At 43.0% G+C, this 25,581-nt stretch overlaps 1 protein-coding gene across 3 annotated transcripts in view; it reads left to right on the top strand.

The window, feature by feature from the left end:
• SLC38A5 (solute carrier family 38 member 5) overlaps window positions 1–24,018 on the top strand; it is a 414,747-nt gene extending 390,729 nt beyond the window's left edge. For all 3 annotated transcript variants that reach the window (XM_078664699.1, XM_078664701.1, XM_078664700.1), the window contains 6 exons: window positions 6,534–6,613; window positions 8,024–8,124; window positions 10,370–10,494; window positions 16,733–16,877; window positions 17,091–17,194; window positions 18,791–24,018. In XM_078664699.1, the coding sequence (XP_078520825.1) occupies window positions 6,534–6,613; window positions 8,024–8,124; window positions 10,370–10,494; window positions 16,733–16,877; window positions 17,091–17,194; window positions 18,791–18,895 (660 nt within the window). In that variant the 3' untranslated portion in view covers window positions 18,896–24,018. The remainder of the gene's footprint in view (window positions 1–6,533; window positions 6,614–8,023; window positions 8,125–10,369; window positions 10,495–16,732; window positions 16,878–17,090; window positions 17,195–18,790) is intronic.
• The last annotated feature ends 1,563 nt before the right edge of the window (window positions 24,019–25,581 follow it).

Consider the following 25,581-nt stretch of genomic DNA (forward strand, 5'->3'; position numbering starts at 1 on the left):
AAGAAACAAAACAGTGGCTCTTAACCTGCATGTTTCTCTTTCAGCGTGCACCTGTTGGTTTACTCTTCATTGGCTCACAGTAACCCTATAGGTAAAAGGCTAGGACCTGCACATGTCAGCAAGCCACGCCTTCCTCCAGCAACATTGCTAGAGAGTGCTTGTCCCTTAAAGGACCCACACAGGGAATTATGAATGATTTTGTTCTACTCCCTCCTAATTTAGGCATGGAAATGAAATCCTACATACTTACCTTTCATGTCTTGCTGGAGCGAAGGTGAATAAGGGTCTAGAGTGGCGATAGGGGTGTTTGTCCCCTGCCTGAAATCCCCTAACCCTACATAATCAATGGAGGAAGTGGATGTGCACAGCTCCTGTGAATGAGAGAAGCATACATATCTACTACATCCTTGGCCACATCCCCAAACAGATTTTACATAGCGGTCAGATAAATGTGTAGTTCGGTTTATGAAAATTCTATTTTGTGCAAGCACTTTTTTTTGTCAATTTGTGTATCCTCAAAACAACTCTGTCCTGTTTTTAGGTCGATCCTAAACAGGGCTTGTGCTGTCTGGAAGATCTGTTGTATGCACTTTGTGTGGATTTTGGAGCTGACCCCTAGGAATTGTCTGCCTCCGCTTTTGCTTATGGACTACTTTTTCTAGCAACTGTTTCTATTTTAATGTGTTGATAGGAAATGACCAGCAGAGGTCAGTAAAATACCAGAATTGCTATACACAGGATAATGTGTTTCATAGCTAAATACTTATTAGGTCTCAAAGGCGAGATATATCGCATTGCAAATGCTTGTTTAAATATGTCTTCATGCTGAAAATGCAGAAGCTTAGGTGAACATACGAGACACACTCTATTTTGGAAAAGGCAAGCTCATTTTTTCTGTGAGATAGTGGACAATGGGCCATTCTCTCTTTGGGCTGCAAAAAATTGCAAAAAGCAAAAGTGTGGTATTTTTAGATTATAGAATTTTTAGAATATGCAGTTTTACTGCCCTGGAAACCACATTTTGGATATCTTTTTGCCATGTATCCTTCTGGCAGTCCTAAGCAAGTGCTATCTTCTCCCACAATAACTGGCAAATTAATTCTAGCTGTTTTTTGCCCCCAAAGCCTCATTTTATCTTCTTAATTAATTTGGAATTTCTTGCTGAAGGTGGTCTCAAAATAGGATTGGCAGGTTCTAGATTTGAAGCATGCCTGTGATTGAAATATACAAGACTGCTACATGGCCGTCTGTGCATACAATAATAAGACAGTATGGTATGCGTTTTAACAATGTTTGGTGCTAAGTGTGGAAGAGACGTCATTTAGGCCATATGTATCATCAACCTGATTTGCGATTCTCAAATAGCGATTTTTAAGAAATCGCTATTTGAGAATCGCAAATAGGTATGTATGTACAAAATCGCATTTTTTTTGCTATTTCTTAAAATCCCTTAATTGCGATTAGCAAATTGCGAATCGCAATTAAGGAATACTTTCCCATTCATTTCTATGGGCCAGGAGTGCCATAGGAATGAATGGGAAGTTATTCTCAATTTGCAATTCGCAATTTGCTAATCGCAAATTGAGATTAATTTCAAGGGTGCAGGGGTGTCCACAGGATACCCTGTTGCACCCCTGAAATATGCATGGGTGCACATGTGGCGCCCTAAGGGCATGTATGTACGTCACATGGCACTTTGGAAATTGCAACAATGTGCATTTTTCAAGGAATTCGCAACTTACCACCGAGTAGTTGGTGGTAATTTGCGATTCCTTAAGGACATTTTGCTAATATTTTTAGCTTCATACATTTCCTTTAAGGAATCGCAATTTTTTGCAAAAATTGCGATTCCTTAAATGCAATTGCAAAATAAGGAATCACAAATTTTGCGATTCCTTGTTTTGCACCAGATTTTGCTTTATACATACCATTTGTGAATTTCGGCCTTTGCGAATGCGCTTGATACATATGGCCCAAACTCTGTTCCATGCTTCGCCCTTTAGAGGTTCTCGCATCCCAGCATGGCATTGCAGTGGTAACATATTCGAAGTGTTGAAATATGCAGACACTGTGGGAGTAGGAGAAAAAGGAAGTTGCGGGTCACTCTCAATTGCTGAATCTTGGGATGAACATAAGTTGCTACGGTCCCTTGACAGATTTTAGACACCCTGCTTGTCAATGATTTCAGAACTGAAACTGAGAGCTGCATTACTTTTTTGCCCTCATTACTAGTGGCCCTATGTTTGAGACAAGATTTTATCAGAAATGTTAAAATCGACTCTGCTCTCTAGGAATTTATCGGCTCAAGTAAATAATTCACAATCAGAGTGTGGCGTTAATGGGGCATAACATGCAGATTTTGGTGCTTTCTGCACCACAATTGATATGTCTCTGTAATTATTGGGCATTTTTCTCCCAGCATATTTTGGCCTGTTTGACCTGCTGAAATGTATCAGGGGGAAACTGCAGCAGTGCGGTGTCAGCCTCCAACCTCCTAACTGCGATATGTGGGTTTATAGGCGTTATCGCAAATATTGCAACTAAAATGGCCAGCCGTGGTGAGGGTCTTAGAGATGCTTCCTCTGACCTGGGGCAGAAAGAAGAGGCTGAGAAGTATTGTAAAGAATGAACTTGTAGAGTACATAGTCCAGTGGCCAAGTGTGTCACGCTGGGAATGAGGGATTTTACATCTGTTTTGATCACCTTTTGGTCAATTCCCATGTTCACTGGATTAATCGATAAAAATAAGGCAACCATTTAAGGCTAAAAGTCCATAGTCCGAGCCACCGCTGTATTTCCCAAGGACTTTTAGATTTGCCAATCTCGCCATTTATTCCACCTCCAGCATAATTTGCAGATTTCAGTATCCCCAATCCATGTATTTGGGAAAGGATTTTCTTTGCAGCAGTAAACAAAAATCCTACAAAATGAAATGCAATTCGAACACGACCAAAAGAGTGAATCCTTCTTTGTCATCATAGTGTCTTGTTTCATTATTCTTGAAAGTTGAAAGTTTGTGTTTACATTGGACACCATTATCAAAGTAAGAGTTGCTTCATAACATTTTGCATCTGCCTTTATTTAATTACTAGCAGCCCGCCCCGACGTTGTCCGGGAGCAAAAGGCTTGTGAGCAATCAGTGTTCATGGCCCCTGCCCGCGCTCACAGCTCCTCCCTTTTGATTCTGTGGAGACATTTCAGCGCCACTCCGCCTCACTGCTTGTCCGACGCTCACCGCTCCTCCCTTTTCATTCTGTGTAGACATTTCTGCGCCGCACTTCCCAGCGCTCATGTCCACCGCTGTCAGTGTTCATGGCCCCCGCCCGCGCTCACAGCTCCTCCCTTTTGATTCTGTGGAGACATATCAGCGCCTCACCGCTTGTCCGACGCTCACCGCTCCTCCCTTTTCATTCTGTGTTGACATTTCAGCGCCGCACCTCCCCGCGCTCATGTCCACCGCTGTTCCTCGGGCTCCTGTACGCCGCTCCTCCCCGCGCTGCTGTCAGCACGCACGTCGTGGCCGGCCGGCGCTACTTCCAAGGGACTACTTTTTTTTTAATCGTACATTTTTGAAATAAGGTATATATATATTTTTTTATATATCCTATGTCCTCCTGCTTGTCCTGACGTTTTCAAACATGTATTGGGTGTTTGGATTGGTGGTGTAGTTTTCGAGTTTACCTGGCTCAAAGGTCACAGTTCTCTCTTTATAATAGTAGTATAGATTGATTTATTTTGTGTTCATTTTATTTTTTATACAAGGCCTTTTAGGTAACAGTGCTTTCCATAACAGGAAGGAAATAAAATATCCAAAATGACATTTAAGCAAGTTAACATAGTATGATAGGGTTTACAATATAAGTATACCTGCTCATTATAACTAAACTGTACAGTACAAATAAATTAAATCCAAAATACAATTGATTTGCGACTAAAGAAAAAGACTATTTAAGGTGTGATGTCATAAGTGCCTTCTGGTGATACACATACTTAACATATATGTACTGTTTTGCCCGGTTGTTTGGTAATTGAACTAGGTGCTTTCATTGCTCCTATAGTGTGAACACAGAAAACCGGAAACTGGAGAGAAGATGTGCAACATAACTGGACGTTGAAGACTAAAAACGCACATCTTGTTTTACAAAATGTTTGTACATGTTGGCTTGTTTTCTGCTATGTGCAGCATTATGGACCTGATTACAACTGGGTCGGTTAATTTTGACCCGTGCGTAAACCCCTGATTTGCACCATGATTCTCTTTCTGGCAGGGAACGAGAGTGGAGAAAAGGGGTAGTCACTGAGGGGGTGGCACAAAAGTTTTTATAAACACGCTTACCTCCTTGCTGCAGCTGCTGCCGTCCCTGGTCTTTCTGTGGGGAAGCAGGAAGCACACAGGCACCCTCCCCCTAAGCCAATCACAACACTGCAATGCACTGTTGTGATTGCTCTGAGCGCCGTGTCTCGGTGGTCAGACGTGGAATGGGAGGCTCAGCATGTTCCCCACCAGACTGTGTAATGCAGCCTGGTGGGGAACATGAAACGTGCGCATAACTGCATTTAGTGGTAAGTTCATCCATTGTGTGATGTCAGACGACGCCCCAGGAGTTCCTGTGCATGGTAGCTATCTTCAGATTCTTTTTTCTGCCGTTGGGTCTGGAAGCACGACAGAAAAGCTTAGAAGAATCCCACTGAATTTCAGAGGAAAAGACAGGAAAACACCAAAGAACAGCGAAGGCCATGAGAAGACCGTACGTACAGAGAAAGGGAGCCTTCTCAACCCGGTAACACCCATGTGGCGGAGAATGAAGAGGAGAGAGGCAGCAGAGGGTCATAAAAAATACCCCTTTTAGATTCTGTCCCATCTGCCACAACAAGTTTGCGCAGAGGGATCTACAAGAGGTCTGCAATCTGTCCCTGACGAAAAATAATATGAACGAAGATTGTGAAGTCTTCACTGAGTTTGTGCTGAAAACCCTCAAGGTTTGACGCCAACAGAGACTAGCACACCACGCCATGGGAAGTACCCAGAAGCCCCAGGAGTCCTTGAAAGACCTTGGTCTATCCAGCGTCCAAAAAACGCAAGATGCCAAGACTTCGCGTCCAGATTTTCACACCACCAATCCAAGGGGAATGCCCTGTCGATGGAGTGGTCAGGGAGATTTGTATAAGCCTTTCCGCAGATTTCCCTGATCACAAGCTAGACAGCAAGGGGGAACACTTAATCTCATAGCCCTACAGTGGGCCAGCCAGGCATGGTATTCAGGCCTGCTGTAAATCTCCAGAGAACAGATGATTCCAAGCAAGGCAACACAGGATCTGTTAGCCATGCAAAGCGGAAAGGTGTGCCACCCGGAAGCAGCCACACTCAACCTACCGGCGTGGCTCCTGAATCCCTAGAATTACTGCAGCTTCCTCCCAGGAAAATGGAAATCCTAAGGGAGGCTAGAAAACCAAGCACAATGAAGTGCTGCATGGAGAAGTGTAGCAAGTATCTCCACTGGTGCAGGGACAACAAGAAGATGAAAGCAAGGACAGAGCACTAGACGGCAATAACATACCTTACCCCTCTACTAGACAGCGGCCTGGCCTGCGCGTCACTGAAGGTCCACCTGGCTTCAATAGTGGCCTAAACCAGAAGTACAACGAGGAGCAGTCTTGTCACACTTCGGGTGGTGAAAAGATTCCTGGAAAAATTTAAAAGTGTAGCACCACTGAGGGCGGCACCAACACCAATGTGGAACCTGAACACGGTGCCTCATACATTGATGACAGAACCTTTAGAAGCAAACACTGGGCTAAAAGCATTCTTTTCAAGGATGGAGAGGGGAGTGCATTTCCACTCCTCAGAGTAGGAATTAAATGGTTTACTTATTCCCAATCAATACCTGGCCTTTCTATAGAAGTCACATTTGGAAATGAGATGGGGTGTTAGTTCCTCTCTTGGGAGAGGTATGTGTTCTGTTTGTAGGTGGTAAAATGGGCTTATTTCCATTTCGATGTTGTGAGATATTGAAGTAAACACTTTCTTCATCATAGTGTTTAGTCTTCTATCCAGTATTGGGGTATCTTTCATAGATTCACATGCCTGAATCATTCCCCGTCGCCGAGGCGGGAGTGGGACTCCCGCCTCGGCGACGGGGAATGATTCAGGCATGTGAATCTCTGAAAGATACCAATACTGGATAACTGAAGTTACAGGTAAGTAACTTGTTTTCTTATCCAGTATTAGGGTATCTTTCATAGATTCACATGCTTGAATCATTCCCCGTCGCCGAGGCGGGAGTTCCATTCCCGCCTCGGCGACGGGGAATGATTCAGGCATGTGAATCTATGAAAGATACCAATACTGGATAACTGTATTTACAGGTAAGTAACTTGTTTTCTTCTCTGGGAAGAGGGACTACAGCGTTCAGAGGGTGAGGGGGAAATTCTCTCTCTAGAAAGGCTAAGAAGCCTGTTCATTCGCTCTTTCTACAAGCTATTATGCCCTTTCATTCGCTGTGCCCCATTACGCTCTTTCATTTGTTTTCTAGACGGCGTACACCATTCCCATCTTGGCCTTTGCCTTCGTCTGTCACCCTGAAGTCCTTCCTATCTACACAGAGCTGCGCAGGTGAGAATCGCTCTAGTCTAGATTGAGAAGATCTTCCAAGTGTGTGGGGTTCACATCCATGTCTATTGTTGTCTCTGGTTTAAATTGCATTTTATTTTTCTCAATGTCAAAGATATTTCTGTGGCGTATTTGTTATACATGTCACACATAGCTCATGAGCAATATGGAGTAGGGCCCCCTTCCAGATGGGAGTGTAGGATATGTTGCTCTGCTGACGATGGCATTGAGACCGATGTTGACGTGGCTGCTTTGGGATCCTTTCTGAGTAGTGCTGAAGTGGCCTTGTCGTTCAATGCCTGTTGGTATCCTTAATCTCCAGACAGTAGACTTGCACCAGGTAGGAGACCCAAGGTAACGCGGTTACCTATGCACTCTGCTTGAGATGCACTTGTACTGCTAGGACTGCAGCTTGGGGAGTGAGAGCTACCAGAGCAGAAGGAATAGCATCACAAACTATTAGAGATTTTTGAGTGATTGGGTAGATCAAGGAATTCCCAGAATCGTTCCAGCTCTTGCTTTAGAAGGTCTGCTTCATCTTTGAGTCGTGTATGGACTGAGTGTCTCTTTCGGGCTGGGTTGTCTCACTAGATGGAGGCTGAGAATTTGGAGGGAGGATCCTGTGTTTCGAGCCAGCCATGCGATGCTGCAGCTATGTACATTTGCGGTGTGGACCTGTGCAGTCTATCCAGATCAACATGCTTGAACTCGAAGCTTAAGTGTCTGTGAAAGAACTAGTGGGTGCTTGGCTGATGATTGGCCCTGTGTTTTCAGTGAGAGTTGGAAGCCTCTGCCCCAGGATTAGTTTGAAAACCCAGGAGATAATACAGTGATATCTCTGCAGACTTGTTGCATCACTGTTGATTAACTCAGGCTAACCTCTGCATCCGTTCCATATGCACAAGTGCTAGAAAGCCATGCAAACCTGGCCGCCTAAGGCAGCCCTGGATGGGGCAGGAGGCTTGATGGTGCCATAGAACCAGTAGCTTACAGGTCTGTTTCTAAAGAAGATGTGAAAGACTGCAGCCTACCCTTGGATGTCACATTTCGGTTTCTTTCTATCTGGGTATTTGAAATTCTGTATGATTCTGACATAGGAAGGATAACTACATTCATACTAATGTCTTTGTCCCTTAAGAGCAAATAATATATTTAATGTAATGTGCACGAGACATGCTTGCTGTCGCGATTTGGTCCCTTGAACTCAAAAGATGCTGCTGCTTGTTGTTGTGACCGAAAACACATTTCTTTGAGGTCCCTGCATTCGCAGAGCTGCAGGACGCCATTAATAAATGTGTAAAGGGCTGCAGGTGCTCAAACCTAGTAGCAAATGTCCCTTAGGGTGAATACATTGGCATCTCTGCTAGGAAATAGGTTACCTCACGGTCTTTTTACTTCTTTCCCCCCCTGTAGCGCGACGAAGAAGAGAATGCAAAATGTGGCCAATGTCTCCATCTTGGCCATGTTCGTCATGTATCTTCTGACGGCCATCTTTGGATACCTGACTTTCTACGGTAAGCGGGAAAGAAGCACGCCAAGATTTAATCATTGTCAAGGACCTCATTGATACGCACAGATATTTCTCACTGTGAGGGTTTCCCTTAGAGTTAGATTCACTTTTGAAAGAGAAGGGCCCCTTTTTTTTAAGACATATTTCCTTAAAGATGATAAACGCTTCGAAATGGATATCTAAAAAAGAATAGAGACCTCTCTACAAATGAAGGAGCTTCCATTAAGATATTTACATTTCTACCAGAAGTTATCTTTTCTGAAAATAGAAATATCTTTACGTGCCAGGGATAGCGTCTAAAAATACAAGTAAGGGACTTCTCACAAGAAGACCTATGAACATTCCTTCAACACGGGAAAAGACACCGACTCGTGGACATGCCAGGGACCATTGGAGATCGAGATATCGACATGCAGGGGACCACCAGGTGATGGGTCGCTCATAAAGATGCAGGTTTCTCTACATGTTAGGAATCACACACAAAGAAACAGGCATCTTTAGATTAAAAGGATCGTCTGTAAAGATCCAGGCACATCTGTGTGTGAGGCATCAAATATAAAAAAATCAGGTATCTCTGAGGGATCGCCTCTAAAAATGAGACATCTCAACATGCGAGGGACCATTCATAAAGATAAAGGTATCTCTCTATTCAATGGACCGCCCTTTAAAGATTAAAGCATCTCTACAAGAGAGGGTTCAGACATAGAGACATCTCCACATGCGAGGGATCATCTCTGTATTTCTATAAGTGATCCCTCTCAAACAGATATTCTTTTCAAGAGATGGGTCTTGTTTAAAGATACAGACATCTCTCTAAATAAGCAATCACTTTTTAAGGCTTTGGCATTTTTGCAACTGCTACAATAAATTGTGGAAAAAAAATTGTTCATGAGGTAAACACGTTAACAAAGTCATCTATTAGCAAAAAACGTGCCCGAAAGGAATACATGTTTGTTCATTGAAATGTTCCCATAAGGATTTAGACACATGTACTAGGAAGAGGCCACCTATAAACATATATGCAGATCTACAGATGAGGAACTGGGCATAAATGTACATACATATCTGCAAGTTTGAGTTTTTCTGCAATGATATGCATCAAGCGAGGACCATCACATCATATTAAAGCTACCTTTAAAAGCAAGAGACCTGCTATAATGCATGGAAGCCAGCACACCCTGTATAAAATCCTGCCTCCAATGTCCATATTGTAAGTGACTTTTGATGTCTCTAGTCACCTGTAATAATGAAATGATGTAGCTGTTCAACTGTAATAAGTTATTACACTCGAGTTCTGATGTCACCTTGGCTGCTGCCAGCAGCCAAGGGGAAAGGCAGTTCAGAGAGTAATTGCAGCTCCAGTTTGACCAGCACAATGAAAAAGGAAAATGGCTTTTAATTTTTCTGATCATTTTAAAAAATAAACAGTGATCAGAAGAAAGTAGATATTTATTGCAACATGTTTAGTTTTGCACTCTGCTGGTAATTACAGAAAATAATAGACTCACTCTGCCTTTCTTCAACAGATTCTGAACCGCAGCACTTTTAAAGTTTGTTTTATATTAAACTGATTCTAATATCTTTGTGCAACATATTTCTAGCTGCACTTTGTTGTGTTTAATTTCACACTGTATTCAGTTATTTTTCAAGCCTGCAACAACATGTTCTCTTTTATATGAAAGAGCAATAACTAATAAAATACCCTCTGCCATACATGTTAAGGATATAGCAAGTCACCTCAGTGTTCCATGACCTTATAATGCAGTTTGGGGTTAGCCTTGTTCCTCTAAATGGCTATGGAACTCCTCTGTGATTTGCGAAAGTCTTATAATGTATGGCGGGGGTACTTAATCCCATATATAACTGTATAGGCATTTCTGCAAGTGTTTGATATCTCTTTGAGTGTACAACTTCCTATAAATACACAAATGGCGCTACCTATGAATGATGGCTAAACTACAGGCAGCTGCCCGGTAACAGGCTTTAAGCGAGGTCTCCAAAAGTGTCAGAGGTATGGTAGCTATAAAATTTAGGTACTTCTCCTAAAATAAGTGCATCATCAAATGCTCATACAGCTTCTGGTTATTCTAAAATCTCTTAGTTTAGAAACCTGAAATAGACTTCTTTAAGGGCAGGAGACTATTCAGGTTTTTTTTATGTTAGAGAAGGTTAAAGGATCCCGCAATTGAAACTGTGTTCAAGGCAAATCGCACTTCACTTATACAATCCTCACCCTTCCTTTGCTCCAGGCAACGTTGAGGCGGAGATGTTACACACCTACAGTAAAGTGGACCCCTTGGACAAGCTGATCCTCTGCGTGCGACTTGCCGTACTTGTAGCGGTGACATTGACGGTTCCTGTGGTTTTGTTCCCGGTAAGTTTCCCATAAACAATTGAAGATTTCTTAATACCTCTGTAGAACTAAAGTGTTTCAGCTGAGTTCTGCCCGCTTTTGGGTATCTCATTTATCAAACTGTCTTTTTTTAAACTTGTGTCCTAGGCAAGCATGAACTTTGCCAATTTCTTTTGAGGCGACTGTGCATCTAACACCTTCTAATTCTCATGGCCACTCCTGACAAAGCATAGCCTCTGCTGGAAGCCAAACATAAAGTATGTGACAAATCTACAATATGTCTGGTGTCAATGGCCTTAGTTAGAATTTGGCGGACGCTAGACATCTGCCAAAAAGAAATGTATGACACAATCACGCATGCTTTTACAACGCATACCATTACAACATGGGTAATATAACAAACACATTACAACGCAAGTCGTTACAACGACTTACCTTAAGGAAGCGGACTTTGGAATAGTATATATTACTATTCCAACTCCAGTCTGTGCAACAGTATGGAAGGTGTTGGATTTAAAATCCAACAACACATTCCCTAATGTAAGTCGTTGTAACATCTTGCGTGGTAATGGAGCGCGTGGTAACAACGCATCCGTTGTATTGCCGCGTTGTAATGGTACTGCTTAGTTCTGGCTGCGTAGTTCTAGCTGTTTTCCGCCAAGAAGTGGTAGATGTACCGTCTGCTGTATTTAGAGTGTTTTGATGTCAACGGCACTCTAAGAAAGACGGAGCGTCCTGTGACTTTTTGGTAGATGTCCCACTCCGCCAGAATCTAAAAACAGCGCAAAGTGGGTGCATTGTGCTTCAGGCAATACATATTGGATCAAGCATCTGCTTTAATCAGTACTTGTTTAATTGATTATGGGGGGAAGTGCGACATATGAGACATCTTTGCTGTGTAAGATAACTAGGGGTAGCAGTAACTGGAGATGATGGGACCTAAGCACAAGTGATATGTCAGATATGTGTGTAATTCAGAATGCCTTTCAATGTTTCATATGAAACGTAGAGCACAAGAAGATTAATTGTCATTGGTGTCCCTCTAGTCCATGAGCTTCAAAACCATTGCTTTCAGTTTTGTTTTCTATTAATGCCACCAATGCTTTCCAACCTGAAGTCAAACCAAAAGATTCTGAAGATGCCAGTGAGATGTGGGACAATTTTGGCTTTGGGTTGATGCTGAAGTCAGTCATTGTGGAATAAATGTGGTCTACATCCACTTTTTCCCTTTTCAGAAAAATAAGATAATATTCCAAGCCCAGTTGCCCACAGTATGTAAATCTGTGATGGGTGTAAGTTAAAAACTACTTTTACAGGTATGTAACATTTTCTTAAAGCATGCCTGCATGAAACCCTGCAGCTTATTAAAGACTCATTTTGTTCTAAGGCTTCGGCAGAATCCTAGTAAACATGGGCCTGTACTCCGTTGAGAGCTAGTCTGCCGCATGGCTGAGCCTCCAAGGACATCGCCCTCTTCTAATAATTATGGTGATGTAGAAATAAGATTGATTTCTAGGAAGATCCGTAAGACATACATTTGTCTGTATCCAAACAGATTCAGAAGGGATGCGAAATTTGTCAAAATTTTACCAGCAGGGCCAAGAAATAAAGGACCAGAAGGGTGCTTTATTGGCTGCGCTGAGAATTTTGCATACCATTAGCTTTCTGAACGGAGGCTTGGACAGATGATGCCAGAGTGCAGTCCTCTCCTCGACTACGCCTCAGCCTAGTCAGCGGCCTCTACCCCTCAACACTGCCAAATTCCCCAATGCATTGAAGCCATAAATTGAACCAAGATCACCTCCCACCCTCACCCAATTGAGTAGTGTGCCCCAGAGTGCCTCATGGCATGGCCAAGAATTGGATGTGTGAAAGTAGCAATCGCAGTTTATTCATAACCCCTTTGACCAGAGAGTTCCTGAAGAACCAGGATGTCGTTAAAGAGAAGTTCGATGACGACAGAGTTGTCAATGGCTCTTGGATAGCTTTTCCTCAGAGCATCGCCAAGGAGTTTAGCTTGCCCATCCTATTGCAAGTTGAAGTTACCAAGTACCAAATGCTCATGAAATAGGCTGCAAGAGCATCCAGAATATCTTTGAAAAGGAGGGTCTAAAACATATTTTTTGTACAACCTTTTGTAGGTACCGGCAAAGAAATTCTTTATGGTGCCAGTTCTGGGCTGTTCTTGTTAAGCGGATCCTCACCTATTGAGAACCCTTTTCCCAGCAGTATTTTATGGGACCCAGTCAAACAAGAAATGTAAAGCGCCTAACTATGCCCCCTAGGCTCACCCAGCCAAGCCAAGTTGGAGTCTATGATTGTTTTGAGTCCAGAAGGAAACATTCATGTTCTAAGGCAAGAAACAGTGCTCTTGGTGTAGAAATGAATACATCACCTGTCACTGGTGAGAGCTAAAAGCGTTTTGCAGATAGATTCAGATATGATTGAATCATGGGACATAGCTAAAGGCCCTGACTTCTTAGGGGCAGCCAACAGGAGCCCACAGCCATCACAAAAGACAGAGAATAAGACAAATCATCAAGCCATTAACAATTCAGTGGATGTTGGTGGAGTAAGATGTTGCCATCAGGCTAGCGAGATTGTCAGAAGACAAGTTGGCTTAAAGCCGAGAATTTTTAACCAGAAATCAAGATGGAGATAATTGAATATGCTCTTCAGTGGGTCTAACCTTTTTTGGGGAGAAGATGAAAAAATTCATTTCAAGCCATCAAGGAGCATTACAGACATGGCTAAAACTATGTCTGTACTGTACCCATTTAGAGTCACTGTCAGAATATCATAGTCAAATATTTTGACCTACAAATATAACGACTACCACCGTGTCATCCAGGTAAGTACATAGAGGTAGGCATAGATTTACTATTCTTCACTCCATATCTATGTATCTTGAAGAAATATGTACCCACATGGGGCATAGATATGGAGGTATGATAGTGTATAGTGGCAGACGATAATCTGGAGCCCACATTTTTGTGGGTCGTTATTAAGAACTCAGTATTTTGATAGTGCACCTAACCACAGTTGGAAATGTTCTCCCTCCTGAGGAATCAAGTGAAGAGCCTCTGACACTAACCTTTCCATCACAAAGACGCCAGCAGTACCATTGTACACCTTAATACAGAGAATAGAACTATTAATGCAAGATGTCTAAAACAAAACAACTTTCGTTGATCCCGGGGTGCGTACTACAGCTGCTGTATACCCTGCAGCACAATTTCTGTTTAAGCCAGGTTTTACCACCTCCACGCCCAGGAGTGCTCCACATTCAGCTGCTTTCGAGAAGTCTCAGAAGTGGAAGAATGTGGCGGATCCTCCATTGGATACCAATGAATCGGAGAGCTCCTCTACCGCTTTGCAGACTCCATCATTATGTGTGCACCCCTTTTCCAATAAATGTCTAAAAGCTCTTTTATCACCCATACCGTTACCCATACCATACATCACCTCTCTTTGACAGCCCCTCCTTTGTCAATAGTAGCCAAGAAACACTCATCAGCGACCAATGTCATCACTTCTCGTGGCCCACGCTTTTCAGCAGTGCCCTTGACGATGATATCTATACCTATTCTGACATCAGAGGACCTCTCAACTTCAACACTGGAGCAGCCCTCACATGTTGGAATACTGCTTGCATGTTTCATTGCCCAGACAATGATATTTTTATCCCCCTGTATCACATTGTACCTAGTAGGTTGTCTTCTCAGCCTCTTTTGCACATACTGGAAGATGTACTAGTATTTTATACGGCACAGCAAAGATGCTTTGTTGAACATGAAAATGGACAGTATTATTGCATTGTATTAGTTATCCAGGGGCATGGATGTTGTCAACTAAAGCAAAGCTCCCCTAGAACAGGGCAAACAAAAGCATTTCACCATCAACAAAAGTCCCACCAGGAAATCCAAGTGATTAGAAGAACCAAGGAATTCAATCACAAGTGTGAGAAGTGCCCGAGTCATTGACACGCAGTATTCTGGACTGGACCTCTTTGCAAACGAGGATTACAATGAGTACCAGTCCTTTACCATCAGGTACAAGCAGCTCGTGGCTCAAGGGGAGACACTTTTGTTGCCATGGTTTGCTTTGCCTTTTTGCTTGTGGCTTGCCTCTATTTTACCTTGTTTGAAAGGTATGAGCCAAGATGAAGAGGCAACAGTACACCCTCATCCTTATAGCTTCAGTCTGGGTGAAGCATTATTGATAGACTTGCATCGCCTCTCAATTGAAAGGTTCAGAGACGTATTTTGCATTGCACAACAAAGGAACTACTTATTGTATCAGTTGAATGTTGTCAAGTATAGTCCACTGAGTAGAAATGGCACAGTTCTAATCAGATTCAAGTGTCATTCCATGCATAAAGCTAAGATCAAATTATTTTCCTGAAAGAAGGTAGGCTTGCTCACCTCGACATCCTCCAAACATGTAGGGGGCATATAGACTTTTCTATGAAAATAAGGCGATACTCTGAACTAATCTTAGGCTCATACTGTAACAACATAATTTCACATCCACATACAAGTGATTGTGGCGGTGTTCTTTCTAAATCCAACTACCCCTACTTAGGTCTTGCTACACTTGCAGAATTGTAAGAAAACAGTTGGACAATTCATGATATCAGATCAGCAGTTTGAGGGGTTTGGACACAAAGAGAGGCAAGTAGTATCAAAGCAAGCCATTGCAAGATTTATTTCAAAATGTATCAACTGTTGTCACCGTTCTAGAGAATGGCAAGAGCATACCAAGTCAGGGGCATATTAAAGATGGTCGGTCTTCTGGTTGTGGACACCTGCCGGGCATTGGGTGGAAAAGCTGCCACATTTTCATTAGCATCATTGTCCCAGTAGGGTGACCAGAAGGAAATATTTAGTAGGACAAACAGTGTTGTGGAACTTGTTCAGATAACGCAAGCTTTACCCCACCGTCCCTTCTTTCCTGTTGCCCTTCTGCTTGCTAGTTTGATTCAAGCTGGTAAACCTATGAAACATCCAATACTGAAGAAGAAAACCTTCCTTACCTGTAACATCAGTTCTCCAGCATTGGTATATCTCATGAAGTCTAGTATTTGAATCATTCTCGTTCATTGGTGCATTTAGTAGTGCATTCGTCATATTAGTAAGGCCTGAACTTCAGCCAATGAAGAAATTGTACTCTGAACTACATTCCTTCAAAGGGCCACACACATTCTGTCTTCAAAGTTCTGGGGTGTTAAGACTATATATAAACAGACGCCAGAAGATGAGGGTGGTGGTCACATTTGGCTATATAAAACATTCCAATGCTGGAAAACTGTTGTTACATATAACTTTTTATTTCCCTATCTGCTCTGACAGCCCCACCATCCTGGCGCATCTCACTTTGAAAAGAGGCCTATTGAGGTCTACATTCTACAGTTTCTTTCAGATTTATTTATTCTGATTCATCTCAGAGTGTTATGGGAATAAGTCTATGATTGTTCTGTACAATCTGTTTCTGACAAGAATATCTTCTCTGGTAAATTCCCTTTTGTTCCCCTGTGTTGTACAATGGAGATGTTCAGGTGGTAGGTCATGTGCTCCTGTCTTCTACAAAAGTGGCAAGTTAGCCAGGTGGTGACTTGGAATGATCTGAGGCAAGTGAGAATGAGGTTTACATGTGGAGGCAAAAAAGGAATTAGGTGCAACACTTAGAGTGAAAATGAGAGCAAACTGTAGAGCGCAGGAGGTTCCTTTTTTTAAAACAATTTATTCATGAAAAGATGAGAATTGATATTATCTTCCACCCCTCAAGCCAAAATAGCAGGAGATGGCGCTTAACTAAAGTTTTCACCAGAGCAATAGCTCACTGTGCACGAGGGTGAGGGTTAGGAGCAGAAGTTCACAATCCATGAATACACCAGTCTGCACGAGTAATGGCAACAGGTACTTAATTAGGTGGAAATGTTACAGTGTTCAAAAGAAAGTGACTTTATGAGCGCTCAGTCTTGTAGTACCGGTTACTTACAAGATATTCCATCCAAGCACAGGAGTATGGTGATGGGGCACTATTTATTGTAGAACAATAGTCACTAAACCGATATGTTGCAACGATGAGCGGTTTGCAGCATGCAGTGCTGTTTTCAGTTCACTGTGCTATGGATTTGTTACAGGCAGAGGTGTCAAAGATGACTTGGGATTAGGTGTGGATGAAGGGGGCGCCCTTTTGTTAGAGGAACAACATTGAATGGTTGGAGTAATAAAGGTCTGTCTTTCTTCTCTATCAGATCCGGCGGGCGATCCAGCAACTTATCTTTCCAGGGAAGACTTTCCACTGGGCGAGACACACCGCCATCGCCATTGTCCTGCTTATCCTCGTGAACCTGCTTGTGATCTTTGTACCCAACATCCGTGACATCTTTGGAATCATTGGTAAGCCTGTCCGGCACATTACCTCTTCCATACAAGATTTCCATTCTGCTTCTCTTCCCTCCATAACCTCTGAATGATAGAGCCTTTCTCCAGGGAAGGAATGCAGGCTTCTCATGCATTGTAAGCCACCCATTACCCACTAGTCTCATGCATTTGATCCTGGATTTCTCTTTGCTTCAATAAGATCCGGTCTCTTTCGTCCTTATTTCACAGGAGCGACATCAGCACCAAGTCTGATCTTCATCCTTCCAAGCATTTTCTACATCCGCATTGTTCCCAATGAGAAGGAGCCGCTGAGATCCCGCCCCAAAATACAGGTATGTGCGGTCTTTGCCAATTAGAATTACTAGGGAAACAGAGAAAAGGTGAAGACAAATGTGAACCCAAGGTCTCCTCAACGGGCAGTGTTTGGAGAGCAGTGGTGGCTTGACAAACATTTCTCATTGGATATCCCTTAACCTTTTGAATGCTATGGGGATTTTTCCCCTGTGCTGGAAAATCATGATCACCATTATTCATGACGAGCTGGGCTCGTCATGAGCGTAGCAGGAGGCTACTGCATGACGAGCCCAGCTCGTCATGAGCGTCGAAGGGGTTAATGAGATAGTTAAGTTCCCCATCATGATTTTCTGTCCTTTAATAGTCATTAACATTACAATATGGGATAATATAACACATTTAAGATAATAAATTGCCCAAAGTTAAAGTCAATTTCTTAAGGGAAACGTGTATTTTTAATTTGTAGGATGTTGTGTTGAGGGATGATGATACGTTTGTTGGCTTAGGACGGTGGATGTGACATGCGTTGGGTTATGCATTTACATGACGTTGGTTGTGTTGAGTTATGATGATGGGTTTTTGCTGTCCTACGGTTGTATGGAAATATTGTGGATGTGTTGGCCTATGCTATGTTTGTAGTGACTTTTGATGGTAGGTATGTGAACATCTGATGTTGCTTGTGTAAATGTATGATGGTGGATGTGTTTGCCCCTGTTGGTGTGTTTGTGTTCTTGTGTGTGGCTGTATGATGATGGATGCTCTGGCGTATGATAGTCACTGTATTGGCGAACGATGGGTTATGTGGATGCATAATATTGGTGGCGTTAGCATAATCACATTCCATGTCAGTCATCATTTTTTAAACTGTGCAGACTTGGGATGTTTGCCTGTCAAGCTATCGATAACTCTTTAATGTGAAACTACAGAAAGACCTCTGATCAGTTTTATTCCAAATATCAAAACCTTGCCCTAGAAATAAAATAAAAAATTACTTTTGTGACCCTCAGGACCCTATAGCTCTGCCCTTCTAGACCAATTTTCATAAGACTTTAAACTGTTGACCAGGACTGAGCTGGGATTTATTAAGGATAGTTTTATGTCGATTTTTTACCAAATATAAAATGGTTTGCATATGGAAAGAGCTATCCCATAACTGCAGAATAGCTATTGTGTCCTCTAATCAAGGTGTATCCAAAACCTATTGGATATAAGATGAAGCAATGTTTACTACATTTATTATATTTTCTTATTGAAAATAGTATTGAATTAAATGTAACCCATCGTGCTTATAGTCTGACAGAGATCAAAATGTCACTGTCCTTTAGAGACAGCCAGGGTGGTCTACAGCCCTGGAATGCAGCACAGAGGCAGTCGTCCCTCAGTTCTTTTATCCATTCTGTCTGAGAATGAAAGTTTGAATACAGCCATTTATCTATTTTGTTTTAATGAGATTCTTTTTCTGAAGTTCTTTTTTTGTTTCACACTTTTTGATTTATCTTTATCTTAACAATCTTTAGTGATACAGCAGTGCTAGGACGCCCGAGGGTAGCTACCGCGCTTTATAAATGTTCTTTTCATTTCATACAACTTGCATTATTCACCTGTGTTCTCCTCCCTCCCAATGTGTCTTACAGGCTGCTGTGTTTGCGGCCCTGGGCTTCGTCTTCATGATCATGAGCCTGAGCTTCATCATCGTGGACTGGGTGACGACGGGCAGAAGCAGCGGCGGAGGGCACTAACACATAGCCCAATCTGCCCCTGCCCTGGCCTCTTCCGTCTTCCTCCCAGCAGTGACTGAGTGACTCGTACAAACTACACGCCTTCTTTGCCCCTGTGGGAGCACAATCAATGAGCCTGTCAGCGACCACCAGGCAAGAACTTCACACGCCTCTGCTCTCCGTCCTCTCCAAAACAGGCGGAAGCTGCTGTCGGACCCGTGTCCTCTCCGAGCGTGGACACAGGTCCCTGGTTTCAACCCTCCACGCAAAGCCAAAGTGCGAAAAAATAACCTGCTGCAAACAGCCTTTCTGTTACTACTTGAAAGCCATCTCGCAGATCAACCGTCTATTCCACAAACCCCAAGAGAACCAGCGGTGTGATACCCGTCCGAAGCTCAAGGCTACATCTTCTATCCAACTTCGACCCAGAAGAGTGGCCATTTAAGTTATTGATTTCATTGAATGCAAAATGGTACCGCTGGGGCTGCTTCTTACATTTCTTGCAAGGTCATTGGGGCAAAAGGGTGGGGATGTGCCTACCATGACCTCCATCAAAGGGAAAACTATGCTGTTTTTGTCTTGCATGAGTCCTTCTTTGCTGGGTTCAGGTCAGACAGACAAACCCATAGGAAGACGCCTGCTTCCGAATGCATGCTACAAGCTTTCAGTTCTGCACTAGACACACAGACCTCCACCTGCGTGCAGACAGGATGGCTGCCAGAGAGCTTCTTTTCCATCTGCTTGCCTCATCTAAGTTTATCCTCTTATTCCACAGCTTTTTCCGTCCATACATGTGTTACCAGGTGTGTTGCCATCATTATTGCTGCAGGTGCAGTGGCAAAGGGACCAGGATCTTAAAGGTCCCACTGCACCCTAGTTCTTTCTACCCTACATGGATTTGCTGGGAGGGGATATTTTTATTGCTTGCATCAGGGTCCATGTCATCCTTGCTATGCTAATAATGCTTGTTTACTTGACTGAGCCACAGTAACCCCACTGGCTGAAACTGCATTTAGTCACTCCTAATTGTCTTTCTTTGTGGGATAGAGTAGGCTCCATCTTGCTATACAATATTTTTCCTATTTTTTATTTTCCCTAACCGGTGTAAGACCCCTTTAAAATGAATTGTACATGAGTAATTTTTTGTATAAATGTATCTGTGCCAACCATGGGAGCTTAGAAAAAAATTATTTTTCCTGCAGTTCTCCAAATCATAGTTTTTAACACTTTAATCATATACCCCAGGTATCTTGGGAAACATGTGACAGCTTCTAGGTGAGGCAAGCTGTGCTCCCAGCAACAGAGTTAAAGAAAATGTATGTAGCGATCAAAAAAACATATCACTCGTACCTGTCTATCTGTTGAGCGAATGTCAACTTCTATCCTTTCTCGACCAGGTTGTTCATTCACCTCCTTTGTTCTCGGTGCGCTGGATGAACCAATCCCTGTTGAACCAGACATTTTGGCGTTTGAGTATCCGTGTTGCCACACTCTGCCACTACCTCTCCAGGTCTTGCTTGGACTTTCTTTTGCTTATGAACACTGGGCCATAGTTTGCTGTGGGTCTCTCTGTTTACTCAAGAACCAGGATATTTGATGTCAATAGAATAACCAGATCTCTGGCATGGCCTTAAACCCATTCAGTCTTCTCAATAACTTTAGGATTTCGTAATTTGACTAATGGCTTCCTTTTAGTACCTCCTTTATCACCCATAAAGCACTCAAGGTATCTTGAGCCTTCTTTTAAAATCATGTGCCTGTAGAACCTTTGTGGGATGTCCTCAAAGAGGGCTGATTTAGCCCACTGCTGCTTTTAACAAGTCAAGAAACAGTCTGGTAGCCCAGTACTTCTTACTGAGGATTGGCCAGTGCTTAGTACTAGTTAGGGAGATGGAATGAACTGCAGGCCAGGAGACGTGTCGTATCACTACCAGAGGTAGCAGAGCTCTTCCGCATGGGCTAGCTAAGGAAAGCCTGGACCGCCACTGTAAACACTCTGTTGTAAGAATTTATGCAGACTTCAGGTTCAAAATAGGTCATTCTTGCTGCTTGTACCAACATGGACAACTCCAGTGAAAAAGACAACTACCTCTAGCCAGCAAAATGTTTGTGAGGTTTTTTTTACATTGGGAACCAATGAAGAAAATCCTTTTAGCAATGTCTTTATAAAGTGTTTTAGATTAGGAAACAAAAGTATACTGAGAGACACTGTTAATTTGATGACCTGTATAACTCCTCTTGGACCGCATGCCGAGTTCTGAGCTGCCACGACTGTACCACGGGACTTAATATATGTCCAAAGAGGAGGTAGGAGATATCATGGTGGAGAGGTTTCCAATCACACAGAAGAAGAACCAATTGTGCGTTATTATGCGCCTACCGCGTGTAAGGAGGGTGATGAGAGAAACACATAGACAGAATGGAGTGTTTGCCTACAAATAGGAAACATGTCCTTTCAGGTATCCAGAGAGGTGCTTCTGGCAACCGTGAAATAAGACAAAAAACTAACCTTTTGCCATTTAATGTCTACCTCACCAATTCTCTGAATGGCCTTGGTTGTTCCTTTAAAAGGTTCATCGGTGGGGCTAATGAGAGTGCTTGGAAAGTGGCGTGTGAGTAGGGCAGTGAAGTTGTGCTATGAACAAGGATCAAGAGGATAGAAAACCAAGGCAGAAGCAGTGTCTGCAAGTCTGAGTCCTGGTTGCTACGAGTATCAGTTCTTCAGGGCCGCTCTGAAGGGACTGTTCTCAGAGCTGGATGAGGGGTCCCTTGAGTGGATTGTCTAGTATTACTAACCTTGATTACCTCCGAGTGTATTGTCACAAAGGTTGACGAGACAGGCGATTCTGTACGTTCACAAAGCCCAGGTTACGCAGAATTTTGAAGTTACTTTGTGTTGCCATAAAATTAATCCAAAAAGCATTATTTGTCAAAAGTTGATCCAAAATAATTGCTTAACTTTAAAGTAAGCAAGGATTTTATGACTGGTGATATTAAACCTAGTGGGGCGAAGAAACGCTCAGTTTTACATTTCTCAATACCCCACTCGCGAGGACGCTTTTGTACTTGTTAGTGCCCTTAGTTGTGACGTTGATCAATGGCTAAGAGTACTTCATTGCTGCCCTTTGCTTCATCTCTCAACCAGTTGTTGGTAAGCTATGTTTCCTTTTAGTATGGCAATTAGTAAATAACTCAGACTGTGACGTGAGTCTCCCGGCTTGAGTATAGAACCATTGTGCTGTACAGTGTTCTAATCACAAAGAGCTTGTGGCTTAGATTCAAGTGGTAATGGCTTTTGAAGCTCTGCGGGGTACCTTGCCATGTTTACCTGTATTCTTGATTGCTCTATCAGCAGTCTGATACCTGGTCCTACTGGTCCGCTGCAGGCGTGTAGTACACCAGGCTGAGAGTATTAAATCTGACATTGGGCAGGCATATGAATAGGGTACAGAGGTGCACCATTCTCTTTGAGCACCTGAGGTGCTCCCTGAATCTTGTATTCTTCAGATCCCATCACAACATATTACTTCTGTTGTGGCTTCTCTTTGATTGTGTGTTGATTTATCTTTGCATCCTGTAATTCATACCAATGCTGCCTTGGGTACTTTTTATGAAAAAAAAAATATTTCCAGAATAGAGAAGATCTTGTTTCGGGACTTTTCTTCTTTTACATAGAACCCTCGAAAAGCTATTTGCCAAAACATAACGCGTAATGTTTACCGTTTTATAGAAAAAGTACAGTTTACGGTCCAGCTTCCCCTGAGACGGTTGTCAGTACGGTTTATACTCTGGTGTACATGGTCCATGTGCAGTTCATGCCAGTTCTGCCGATGTTGATATTTTACGTCATACTCCCTGGGATGGAAGTTGGGAGCGCAAATCAATATGACCTTGTTGCTATTCACCCAAAGGACTGAAAAGTCTCCCCACACTCCCCTTTCACTCATATCTGGTCAGAAGTTTTTCATAATTCATTAATGAACAGAATATTGTAACATGCCAAATAGCTGCTTTGCAAGTTTTCTTCCTCAGGGCTTGTGACTTCTTTTAACTGTGGGATATACATTGTTGATGGAGTTTGTAATCCCTCATCCAAATGAATAGTGTGGGTTTTTTAAGGGACATTGCATAGGTCATTCTCCACTTGTCTGCTGCCAGTGCTGGGAGGATCCTGCTCTGCACAACTGAGCCTTCGTCTCTGCAGCCTCTGATCTGGGCGTGCATCTAGTTCTTATACGTGCGTTCAAACTCATATAAATGTCACACATACACACAGACACATCTCTGAGTCACTCTACTGTCCAATGTAGTGCTGCGATGTGTGTTGTCCACCTGCCCTGCTTTGCCATGTGCGCACACATTTTCCTTTCACACCCCAGTCCTATAGACTTTGCCTTTTAAAATCTTTTCGTTTTGACGCCTCTCAGCAAATGATATTGCTATTGTGCTAGAATGCTGCTGCTACCTGCTTTTTCTGAACCTTTAACTCAGGGTGAGCATGCTTGGACAGCCTTGATGTGTCCTTCATCCCTCCATCAGGACCTGTGCTTTGTTGTACCGTGATCGCCAGATTTACTAACCCTATAAAGGGGGTTTCATCAGCAGATACCTTTCAGACCAACCTTGTGCTCTCTTACTTTAACAAGTCTTCCATGGTTGGTCAAGGTTTCTCCTCTTCTGCCTTTTACCTTGGCTACGAGGGTAGAGTTGTTGGGTATGAATGGTGGACCCTAAACACCCCAGCTCTTGTCTCCTTTCACTAAACTCCCAGCTACTCATCTGTCATGCAACACACCTCCCAGTTTCTCTCTACCATGCAAACACCCATGCAGATTAAGACATGCAGAAATAACCTACCAAACGAATCAATGCTACATACACCAAAAGGCCTACCAGTCCCGCGAGGTACAGGTTGAGGATGCCTTGGGCACTCGTTCCAGAAAGTATCTCAGAGCCAAAAAAATGTTGACACTTGAAAAAGAAAACGACACCAAACGAAGAGAAAATGTGTTCAAGAAAACAATAAATATTTGTGGGTATGTATTATTATGGTGTGGGGACACCAGAGAACTATTTTTGAAGTAGTTCAAGTGAAATAAAAAAACCTTTGTGAAATAAAAGTTGTGATTTTTTGAAACGTTGAAGCTTATTGGATACATTTGTTTTTGCAGCCTGGAAGTCTTTGTTCATGTTTGGTGATGGAAGTGCCCTCCAAGGTTTATAATTCCATTCTCTCTGTGCTGTTAGAATCTAACACCAGTTCACAAATCAATCTGAAGTCGATGAAGAAGACCGCAGCTGGTTTGCTTGAAATAAGGGAGACTTAATTTGCACCTGAAATAAGCCTGGGTTAGCAATATTTGTGTCTCCCCAGGGGATCTTCATTGTTGCCCCTAAGCATTGAATACTAATGGTTGAAATTGTTCCCCCTTATTTCAAGCAAAATACTGTCTACTGAATGTTTTTTATATATATATCTATATACCTATATATATATATATATATATATATATATATATACAGATAGATAGATGTAGATACATATATATATATGTTTGCTCCAAAAGCCACCAGCCTGCTGCACACTCGAGCGGGTGCTCTTCAAGGCGGGGGTGGACCCGCCGAAAACATTGCTGCTCCCAAATTTCTCCACGTTCGTTATGAACAATTGACAAAGGCTAAGTGCCGAAACGCGTCTTGTCCGTGCTGGGTAACCAATAAAGTATTGTTGGTATTGATACCCCCCCCTGAGAGTGCTATTTCTTGTTCATAACGAACGTGGAGAAATTTGGGAGCAGCAACATATATATATATAGATATAAATATATATACGTTCGAGGCATGTAGGCTGCGGAATTCATATCTGTGCATAGATCGCTGCCTAGTGTTGGGTCCGGATGATTGCACCTTGTTGTCCTGGAAGAGTCTTCGAAGTATCACGAGATAGGTGACTCCTCTCCTGGACTATAGTGCGCATGGGCATCTTCTCCATCCTCAGATTGTTTTTTTCCGCCATTGGGTTCGGATGTTATTCCTATACTCCAACTTCGGAATCGAAACTAAACTTTTCTAGAGGCCAAAAGGCCTTCGACTTCGACGGTATTGTTCTCGCTTGGTACTTCTTGACTCGACCATGCTTTCCATCTTGACTCGGTCGTCCACGCGGGCCATTGGGCCTTTTCGACGCCACGTGGGCCTGCTGTCGATGGAAAGGAGGCCGTTCAAAAGGTGCCCACAATGCCACTCCAAGTTTCCGCATACTGACAGACACACAGTATGCAACAAGTGCCTATCACCAGACCACAAGGAAGAAACCTGCCCAGCCTGTGCCCAATTCCGTTAGAAGAAAACGATCCGGATTCGACGGGCCGCTAGGCAAGAGATGCAGCGACAAGCACCGGAACCAGACAACATCTTCGAGGATGACCAGGAACTTCCAGAAGGGGAAGATTCAGATCTAGAGATCGTCACCGTCGAGGACCACTCGGACTCCGATGACGAATCCCACCGGGGCAAACCGTGAGTACATTGCCCCCGACACCAATTACCCCGTTACCGAAGACTCCGATCGAGGCATCGCCTAAATGCCTTAGCCAAGATCCAAAACATCATTCGGCAGCCCAGCCGTCCGGCTCGGCTTCGAAAACAAAGATTAAGCCTTCAGGCACCCCAGGTCCAAGTAACGTGATCACAAAGAAGGTTCTAGA

The sequence above is a fragment of the Lissotriton helveticus genome, chromosome 10 (genome assembly GCF_964261635.1).
Source record: "Lissotriton helveticus chromosome 10, aLisHel1.1, whole genome shotgun sequence".
Taxonomy (NCBI): Eukaryota; Metazoa; Chordata; class Amphibia; order Caudata; family Salamandridae; genus Lissotriton; species Lissotriton helveticus.